This window comes from Elephantulus edwardii, unplaced genomic scaffold, assembly GCF_000299155.1.
Source record: "Elephantulus edwardii isolate Elephantulus edwardi_28Jun2011 unplaced genomic scaffold, EleEdw1.0 scaffold00263, whole genome shotgun sequence".
Lineage (NCBI taxonomy): Eukaryota > Metazoa > Chordata > Mammalia > Macroscelidea > Macroscelididae > Elephantulus > Elephantulus edwardii.
In genome coordinates this window covers 1,481,329-1,491,856 of record NW_006400013.1, presented here as the reverse complement: position 1 = coordinate 1,491,856, position 10,528 = coordinate 1,481,329, and the positions used below count along the sequence as shown (strand labels likewise).

At 36.1% G+C, this 10,528-nt stretch overlaps 1 protein-coding gene across 2 annotated transcripts in view; it reads right to left on the bottom strand.

Moving 5' to 3' along the window:
• Positions 1-7: 7 nt before the first annotated feature.
• LACTB (lactamase, beta) overlaps positions 8-10,528 on the bottom strand; it is a 29,925-nt gene continuing 19,404 nt past the window's right edge. Inside the window, exons 4-6 of one of the 2 annotated variants that reach the window (XM_006899608.1) lie at positions 10,062-10,413; positions 8,651-8,816; positions 8-816 (exon numbers count right to left, since the gene is read on the bottom strand). In XM_006899608.1, coding sequence (XP_006899670.1) covers positions 291-816; positions 8,651-8,816; positions 10,062-10,413 — 1,044 coding nt within the window. In that variant the 3' untranslated portion in view covers positions 8-290. Of the gene's footprint in view, positions 817-8,650; positions 8,817-10,061; positions 10,414-10,528 lie in introns of those variants that run through there. The other variant, XM_006899609.1, reaches the window with a different exon arrangement.

Sequence of the window (10,528 nt, the reverse complement as noted above, 5' to 3'; positions counted from 1 at the left end):
CTTTATAATCAGAATATTTTATTTCAAGTGTTAACACTTTTCCAAAAAGTAAAAACAATATAGTTATTTCCCTGAATATAAAGAACTACACTTACAATAAAATACATTTATAAAATTAAGTAATTAGCCATACATTATTCTCTGTGTTCAATTATACTCTATTTAAAATGTAGTCTTAAAAATCTGCCTTTAAAGGCTTCAATATTTTGGGTTTTTTTGTATCTTTTTTTAAAAAAACAAACCCTCAAAACCAGTAATAGAGCTAATTTTTAACCTGTAATCTTAAAGTATCAATCTGATCTGTCTTTATCAAATTCCAGAGCAATCTTTAAAGCAGTACTATTGAGGCCAACAGATTGCATGTTACAGATAATAGAAACAATTACTCCTCTTGGGGGAACCTTGTTATTTGTTGCTTCTCCATCCAGTTCTTCAGGAAGAACCAGCAGAACACTACTGGCCCCCACTGCACCTCCGGTGTGAGAGGCGTAATGTCGCTGCTTCCTGCAAGAACCGTACGTTTGCTTCTTTTCCACAACGCCCCACGCCATTGCATATTTACCCTCTTTATCCCAAGACATCTCTGTGTTAGGGACTGGTGTCCAAATCATAACCATGGTTTCTGGTTTGAGATACCCAGGTAGAAGATTTTCATTTGAGTTCTTAAATAGCCCGACTTGGTAACCATATAGCATTGCATTCCCAAACTTCAGAAGGTCGCCTACGGTAGACAGAAATCCTCCACCAGCCCATTTATAGGAGTTGTCCACGTAAGGCGTGTTGACAAGACGTCTCTTTTTATTGTAAACATAAAACCTAAAATGAAATAAGAATAATCACTAACAATTTCATTCACCTATTGACGACACACAGGATAGTGAATAGGGAAGTGGGTTTATGAGACAAAATATTTCAATGTAGGGATCTTCTTTTCTCTGGAGTACTCTCTAATTTTCAGCTTGATTCAGATTTTAACAAAGCATAGACAATTAATAAGCTAGTGTAATTACTTTGTGAATTATAGGATAATAGCAGGATTGTGATAAGTTTTGCAACTACAAGAGTATACAATGGGGGGAAAAAAGAGTATACAATGGGATGGCTAAGCATATAAGTCACATTTGTAAGGAGACTTGATTCCTTGGCCAACAGTGCCGTATTAATTACCTGTATAGTGATGTGTCAGGATCCTTTTTCAGTGTGGTAGGAGAGGCTGACATTAGCAGACCTCATTTTGAATCCCAGTTCTCATCCTTACTGTTGTGCACTGGCAAGTCAATTCCAACTCCTAGTGACCCTTTAATTCCACTGGAAGGAGCTCTGGTGGCCTAGTGGCCAGAAGCTGTGCTGCAATCCCAAAGGCACATGAGACCACCAGCTGCTCCACAGGAGAAGGATGAACAATCTTCTCCCATATGCTTAACTGCTTCTGAAAACCCACTGGAGGGTCAGCTATGGGTCAGTCCTGACTCGATGGTACACATAAGAAGAGAAGACTGTGGCACTAGGATGGGAAGAGCATTCATCAATAACCTATTTTATGCAAATGTCATAACTTTGCTTACATAAAGAGTTTCTGAAGGACTTGCTGAAAAAGTCTTCAGTATTATATCTCAGCATCAAGAAAACAAAAACTATCCAAGTGGATCAATAGGCAACATCATGATAGATGGAGAAAAGACTCACGTTTTTAAGGATGCCATTTTCTTTTTTTTTTTTTATGCCATTTTCTTGTATCCAAAATCAATGCCTGTGATAGCAAGAGTCAAGAACTCAAATTGTTGCTTTGAGAAAATCTGCTATCAAGGACCTCTTTAAAGTGCTAATGAGCAAGGATGTTAGTTAAAAGACTAAGATGTGTCTGACCAAAACCATGGTATTTGCATTTGCTTCTTATACATCTGAAATTTTGACAATGAATAAGGAAGACCAACAAAATGTTGCCTCTGAATTGTGGTACTGGCAACGGGTATTGAATATCCTATGGACTGCCAAAAGAAGCAGCAAATCTGTCTTGGAGGAAATGTAACCAGAGTGCTCCTTAGAGGCAAGGATGGTGAAACTTTGTCTTACATGCTTTTGGCATGTTGTCAAAGGTGCTCGTCCTTGGAAAAAGACATGATGCTTCGAAGAGTAGAAGGTCAGTGAAAAGAGGAAGACCCTCAATAAGATGGACTGACACAGTGAGTACAGCAACAGAACTGAGCATGGCAGACATTGTGAGCATGGCAGACATTGTGAGGATGGCATAGGGCAGTGCGAGGTTTCAATGTGGTGTTCATATGGTTGCTATGAGCCACAATGTCCTCCTCTCGCCTCTTCCCTATTTTTTTAGGTTTATTAATTCCTGGTGATTTCACTTGGTTTTTATTTTAGCCTAAATTATACACGATCAGCCACTCAACTACCTCCTTCCACTCTGGCCTCATTAGAAACTGTAGAATTAGATATTCTTCTACGTTACACTAATTTACCAATTTTTAAGAAATTTATTAATTCTTTTTTTTAAAATTTATTAATTCTTTTTGAAACTAAATACCTCTTTCCTTGGTTACTTACTGCTAAGGAAGGCTGCATAAATTAACATAATAGAATTTACTGGCACCATTTTGTACTCTTGCTGAGGGTTTTGGTTTTGTTGTGTTTTTTTTTAATAGACATTTACAGAGGTTTTGGATTTCCATTCATTCATTGTCTTGCTGAGGGTTTTGTTGTTATAATTTCCTCCCTGCCCCCGCCTGACTCTTCTCTTGTATATTCCATAGTATATTCTTAATATTTATTCTCAATCTCTTCTACTCTCAATTTTTCTCCAAATGTTGTATGCCATCCAGTCGGAACCGACCCATAGCTGACCCACCAGTAGGTTTTCAGAGGCAGTTAATCACACGGAAGGAGATTGCCCATCCTCCTGAGGAGCCGCTGGTGACTTCAAACCACGTGTCTTTGGGATCATAGCACAGCTTCTTGCCACTAAGCTACCAGAGCTCCCCTGATTAGCAGATAATTTTGTTAGTTTTACTGAAAAGATTGAGCTCACCCAAAGTAAGCTTAAATTTCTATATCTCACAGACAGTTATATCATCCATTCTTTTTTCTTTCTGTCTGGTCATTTATTTTCCTATTGCTTTTAAGACATTCTATTATCTGTGCCTTTATTCAGCCTTGCTCCACTAGTTTTACTTGTTAGACTATTTCATCTCCGTGCAGTCTATTTTCTCTGCAGAAACCAAAGACTGTGTCTTCCGGCTGGTCCGAGTGCAGTGGAGGCCACAACTAATTGATCACAGTCAGTTACAGATTTCTTCTGCTTCTCCCACTCATTGGCTCAAAGCAGAGAATACCAGAAGAATGTCTGTGTTTTATGACTATTGAAAGGAATGACTGTGTGGATCATAACAACAACTATAGTTAACATTGAGAAGAATGGGCCTCTTATACAACAACTATACCAAGAAGTTATCCAAATAGAGCAAGGAATCTTGCATGTATTAGAATAAGAAAAGGTATGTGTCAGGGCTATATCCTTTCTCTATACCTATTCAATCTGTATGCTGAACAATGAATTCAAGAAGTTAAAGTCTATGAAGAAAAATGTGGCATCAGGATTGGAGGCAGAATCATCAACAACCTGCAGTATGTAGATGACACAATCTTGCTTGCTGAAAGTGAGGATGACTTGAAGCACAAAGACTACAGACTTCAATATGGATTATATCTCACATCAACATGACAAAAATCCTCACCACTGGGCCAAAAGCCAAAATCATGATAGATGGAGAAAATATTAAAACTGTCAACAATTTCATCTTATTTGGATCTACAATCAATACCCTTGGCACCACAAATGGAAAAAAAAATCAAAAGACATATTGCATTGTCAAAATCAGCTGTCAGGGACCACTCCAAAGTACTGAGGAGCAATGACATCAGGCTGAAGATAAGGTAGGCCTGATTCAGAACACTGTCTTTTCAATCACTTGTTATGTATATGAAAGCTGGACAATAAATAAGGATAACAGAAGGAAATTAGATACCTCTTGGTTGTGGTGTTGGGGAAGACTGTTGTTTATCACATGGATTGTCAGAACAAACAGATACATCTTGGAGAAAGAGCAGCCAGCGTGTTCTTTAAGAGGCAAGGATGAGGGTGAAGCTATGTCTCACATACTTTGGGCATGTTGCTAGCAGTGGGTGTTTCTTGGAGAAGAACATCATGCCGAAAAGGTGGAGGATCAGTAAAAGAAAGGAAGACCGTCAACTGTGTTATAGCACAGTAGCTACAACAATGGGCTTACGTATATCAGAGATGATGAGGATGGCTCAGGATAGGACAGGGCTCGGTTCTGTTGTTCACAGGGTCATTATGAGCTATACTTGACTTGAGGGCACAAAACAACAACATTCAATCCATCAGCTGAGCAAATAATTCGAGAAGCTGGAAGAAAAAGATGGCATCAGGTTCAGAGGAAGATTCTTCAACAACTGGTGTTAGTCAGATGACAAAATCTTGCTAGTTGCAGAAGATCAAAGACTTCAGTCTTCAATATGGATTACATCTCAATATCAAGAAGACAAAAATCTTCACCATCGGGCCAACAGGCATTAAGATAGACGGAAAAAATATTGAAATTGCCAACAATTTCATCTTACTTGGATTCACAAACAACACCCTTGGTACCAGCAGTCAAGAAATCAAGACATGTTGCAGTGGGAAAGTCTGTTGTCAAGGATCTCTCTAAAATACTAAGGAGTAATGATGTCAGTTGGAAGACTAAAGTGTGCCTGATTCAGGCCATGGTCTTTTTAATCAATTCCTATGCATCTGAGAGCTGAACAATGAATAAGGATGACAGAAGAAGAATTAATGCCTTTGAGTTATGATGTTGGAGAAGAGTATTCAACCCTGTAGTAAGGGTTATTATTTCATTTCAACTGAGTACAAACACACACATCAATGGACTGTTAAGAAAACAAACAGGTTTGTCCTAGAGAGGATGAAACTAAGTTTCTCCTTGGAGGCTAGGATTTTGAAGTTCTGGCTCACATACTTTGGGCATGTGGCCAGGAGGAACCGATTCTTGAAGGACATCATGCTCGGAAGGGCACAGGAGAGTAAGACCCTGGATGAGATGGATTGATACAGTAACTGGGGCAATGGGGGGTAGATGTTTCGCAGAGTCAGTGAGACCGGATCAGAACAGGGCAGGCTTCAGAGCTGTTATACACAGAGTTGTTATGAGTCGCACGTGACTCAATAGCACATAATAACAACAATAACAATCAGACCATGGGCTATCTGGAGATACAGCAACATTTGTGAGGCTGGCAGAGAACTGGGCATTGTTTTGTCCTTCATAGTGTCACCATGATTCAGAATCAACTTGAAGGCACTTAACAGCAACAATATATTCTGTTATTTTCCATATTAAAGAAGTAATTGCTGGTACTCAACTCGCTATTTTCCTACTTATTAATTGATCACAACTTACGGTTTAGGAACCACTACACTAGGGTTTTAAAAAAAAAAAAAACGGGGGGTGGAGCAATAAAAAAATAGCAGTAAAAACAAAAATATTTAACAAATGTAATCAAGAGAAAATGGACAAGATCTGATAACTGCTCTTTCATGACTTTCTTTGCTCTTTCTAGGTTAAAGCTTTTAGCTTTTTTAAAAGTTCAGACATTTGCTTGGCAAATATCTTCTCCCCTAATAATCAAAACTCAAAATTACTTTAAAAGTAACATAAATAGTTGTTACATTTGTTAACACTGTTTGTCTTGATCTTTTCCATTTTCTGTCTCAAAATTTTCTCTACAAAGTTCTAGAATTTATATGAAGAGAATTTTAAAAGGCAGTTATCCAAATGTTCCCATTTGTGACTTTGAAGTACACAAGTTCAATTAGGGATCTAAATTATAATCACAGAAATCTCTCTACAGCACAGCTAACTTTTAAAGTGCTAAAAAGCTAAATAAGCCTTTCTATATAGTGACAGTAAAGTAATCAAACTATGGAATTATCTAAAACAATAGCATTCATTCCTCTTAAGGATAAAAATTCTAGTTATTTCACCAATATCACTGTTCAGAAGCCTTTCCAAAAGTATGTAATAACCTGCACAATTTGCTTAGAATTTTCATCATTATACCAAAACAAAATTAATATACAGTAACTTCAATTTAATATTTTACATTGGAAAACTAAGAGAAATAATAGTTTAAATATTTCCAAATTAAATATACAGGACTGAAAAATGCCCACGTACTAACTCATTGACTGACTCACTGCTGCTGAGTTGGAACCAACTTGTCCCTGACACTTGCAGGAGCTTTTGGAGGCTGTCAATCACACCAGAGGAGATGCCCATTCTTCTTCTGGGGAATGCTGGTGGTTTCTTACAGCCAGAAAAAGCACCACCTTTAGGCTGGCAGTACAACTCCATAACAGTTATACCACTAGAGCTTTGAAATACTAAAGGTGTCTAACTAGAAAGCCAAATGTTTAAAATGCTCAATTAGTTAGAGTGCATTTAAACAAAGTGCCATCAAAAACACTAAATGAGGTCTAACTATAAAAGGCCTTAAAAACTGTATTTTTTTAAATGCTCAGTTATTTGGTCAATACAGCACATTGACCAAGAGTGATGTACAAAGTGGAAGAGTGTTCTTCCAGATATAACAGCATTAGTCTCATTTAGCAGTGGTTAAGTATCATCAAGTCGAATACAACTGAGAGTAAGCTTTGCACAAAAGACAGCGCAGGAGGGGAAGACCCCCTATGAGATGGATTGATTCGGTGACTGGGGTAATTGGGATGGGTGTGTCAGAGGCGGTGTGGTTGGCGCAGGATAGAGCAGGGTTTAGAGCTGTTGTGCATAGGGTCGCTATGAGTTGGAAACGACTCGATGGCACATAACAACAACAACAACAGTTATTTTATTTAGATGACACATTTTTACAATATACTAAAATTTTTAACTACTCTTATTTTAAAGGCATGCAGTAGGAGGTTTATATAATCATAATTAGAAGAGTATTTCAATATTGAACTATTAACTTGGACAAAATAAAATCTAAACTCTTTGAATAAACATATAAATATATGTCTAAGCAACTTAATAGCTATTTACCTTCAGAAAGTTTTCACCTTCTTATATTTTAGACAATATTTTCAAAACAACGTATTAAATAATGACAGTAACAGATTTTAACTCACTGAATAAAATAAGAAGCTATGAGTACACATTGAGAAATCAGTATATATACATAAATAAGAGAGAAGGGAAAGCACTTCCCTATATAAGAATACCACCTAATAAATACAGAAAAAAAAAAGGCAGAATTAAAGTCCATCATTTGAGCTCTGGTGGCCTGGTGGAAAAAAGATTCACTGCAATTCCAAAGACTCAAGGTTCAAATCCATCAGATGCTCTGCTGGAGAAAGAGGGGCAATCTCCTCCTGTGCTAGTTGGATCCCATTCGACCATACACAACAAAATAAAAAAAAAATACCAGAACAACAACAAAAGTCATCATTTGGTAACCATCACTAGTAGAAGGACATCTACTGAGAAATAGTCTAACATAGTCTCAAAGTATTTCTCCATCATGTATCTGTTAATCTCAAGGAGAAAGACAGTAAGACAGTAAGTAATTTAACTGTGAAAAAACTAGGCAAGCATTATTTCAACAGGCAATCAAAATCACCATCACCAATAACAGGAAAAATTGGTATCATGTGTCTTTATTATGATCCATGCAGAAATACACATCATCACTTTTGTGGTATTCTGCCCAAATAACCTGGCCTGAATCTAAACATGAAATGAGACTAAATTAAAGGATAGTTTAACAGAATGAAAGGACAACATTCTTTAAAAACATCAACATCATAAAAGACAAAGATAGAAAAGAAAGAGGAGATGACAACTAAATATGATCTTGGATTGGATGCTAAACCAGAAAAAAAAATTGTTTTATTCTCTTTTTTGATAAAAGACATTACTTGGAAAATTGGCAAAACATGAATTTTCTTTACAAAATAATAACCACAGATTTAATGAAAACACTGTATCAACATTAATTTCTTAAAAGTCTTTGTTTAGAGAAAATACACATTTAAGTGTCTAGGGATAAAAGGGATGTTATATCGACAACTTACTTCGAAACGATTTAGAGGGGGAAACCCAACATAATGTAATAAAATTATAGCATCTGGAAATTTTGGGCCAAGGATATATTGAGATTCTTTGTATTATTCTTATAACTTCTAGGAGTCTAATTATTTCATAATAAAAGTTAAAACATCAGGAAATAACTAAAAGTAGGCAAACAAGGCCTTAACTAAAGATTATAAGAAAAAGTTCGACTGAAGAGCAAATTACAGATGCCCAGGATAAATGAATTTTTATTTAATTATTTGTATGCTGGAATTCTTATTGCTATCTTTCACTTAATGATGTTGGGGTACTTTACAAAAACATAATTTTCTCATTTTATAGATGGAAAAACAGACAGGAAGGAAAAACACTATTTCTCTCAAATGTGTCAACTCAACTTTGGCACAGAGATCAGGAAAGTGAAATTTTTCAGTTGATAACAGCGTTAAGATGTGATAAAGCGACACACACCACAGGTAGTCATTTACCTTGCTCTATTGTAAATCACTGGCTCATTCTCTTCCTGCACAGTTGTCAGCATATCCAAGTCATGGAATATTTTCTGCATATAGTCCAAATATTTATATCCTGAAGCTCTTTCTACTATGGCTGCCAGTAAGGTATAGCCAAAAGTTGAATACAAAAACTGACTACCTTGAGACATCATTGTACAGGAGGGAAGAAAAGAAAATGCTTGATTATTATTTTAAAAAGATGTAAAAATATTTTCCCACAGAAAATGTTCATACTTGTAAAATTAGAATGTTTAAATTCAGCCTTTAGAAAAATTATCACAGATAATATAAACAAAGAAAGTCAACTCTGCAATGGCCCTGTCTAGCTTATGTCCTTGACACACAATAAATGATGACTACTATATTTAAATTTTTGCATGAATTTGCCTGCTTTTGTGATACTGAGTTAAGGAAACAAATTCTACCTCAAAACCAAACAAAATCTTTCCACTTGGCAACAAAATAGAAATGCAAAGAAAAGCAAATTTACTTTCTTAAGTCAATTATTTTCTTCTTAATAAAATTCCTATTGCTTAAGGCATGAATAGACATACTAAGGCATGAATAGACATACTAGTTTGTATTTTTAATAAAATACATGTAGATATAGTCCTAATATATATTTAAAGTACATATCTTTATATCATATTGGATCCCAGAAACTAAGATTGTTTATACTAGAAGCAGGTGGGAACCTTATTTTTTAAAGGCAAAAATCCATCCATGATTATATTTTATTTGTGCTTATTAATTATACCTATAAGTATTCATTCATGATTATAAAGTGTTACAAATAAAAAGGGAATAAAAGTATATAAACCCATGACTCAACGTACTCAACAACAACAATAACAACAACGAGAGAGCTCAGTTGGCCTAGTGGACAGAAAGTTATGCTACCAAACCAAAGGTGGGTGATTTTTATTTGCGGCCCTCAGGTCTGGTTTTAATTGGTTTTGGTCAAACATTCTTCTAAGTGGTATAGCACTGGTCTGTCCATTGGCTGTACAGAGGTAACTTGTGGTTGCTGTGATGGTGAACACTGTGACACTGATGGGTCAAATGCGATAATGATTACCCAAGGTGGACAATGTTTGGTGGAGCTCCCAGGTTAAAACAAGCTTGGAAGCAGGAGTGGCATCCATTTCTGATATAGCTTGCCTCCAGAAACACTATGAACTTGGAGAAATGATGCAAGTTATAGAAGTGTTCAGGTCTTTTGTTCATAGGGTCACTATGAGTTCGTCTATGACTCGATGGCACTTAACAACAAGAACAACAATCTTAAATGTCACAACCATCAATCTCGTCTATCACTTTGGATTTCCTAAAAATTAATGTTCCAATAATGAAAACTTTGTTAGGAGAAGAAATTAACACTCACCAGGTTTAAAGAACAAAGGATCATTTTTAAATAGTCTCAAGGATTCAATTGAATTTTCAAACTTTTCTTTCAAATATAATTCGCCTTGTTCAAAGTCATTCTTTTTCTTGCCAGGCTTTGCATTCCGGCCTTTGGCTTCACCATCCTGCTCTGCCTTAGCTTTAGAAAAGTCATTATGTTCATTATTTTTGCATCCTTTCTCTTTCAACTGTCTTTCTTGGTCGGATTCCATCGTCTCTTTCATCAACTTCAAGGCTTTGTAAGCTTTCTCTTCTTTCACCTTTTTCATGTCCTTTTCATAGTGACGGATTCCACTTAAGTGAGAAATCAATAATCGTGTTGTGACAGAAACCTAACCATAAAAATATAAGAATTCAATTGCAATGTTAAATAAACCATACAACACAAAGCTGTAGCCTTGGCACAATTCCTCAAAAATCTTTTTCCATTTTGAGCCAAATCCTGGA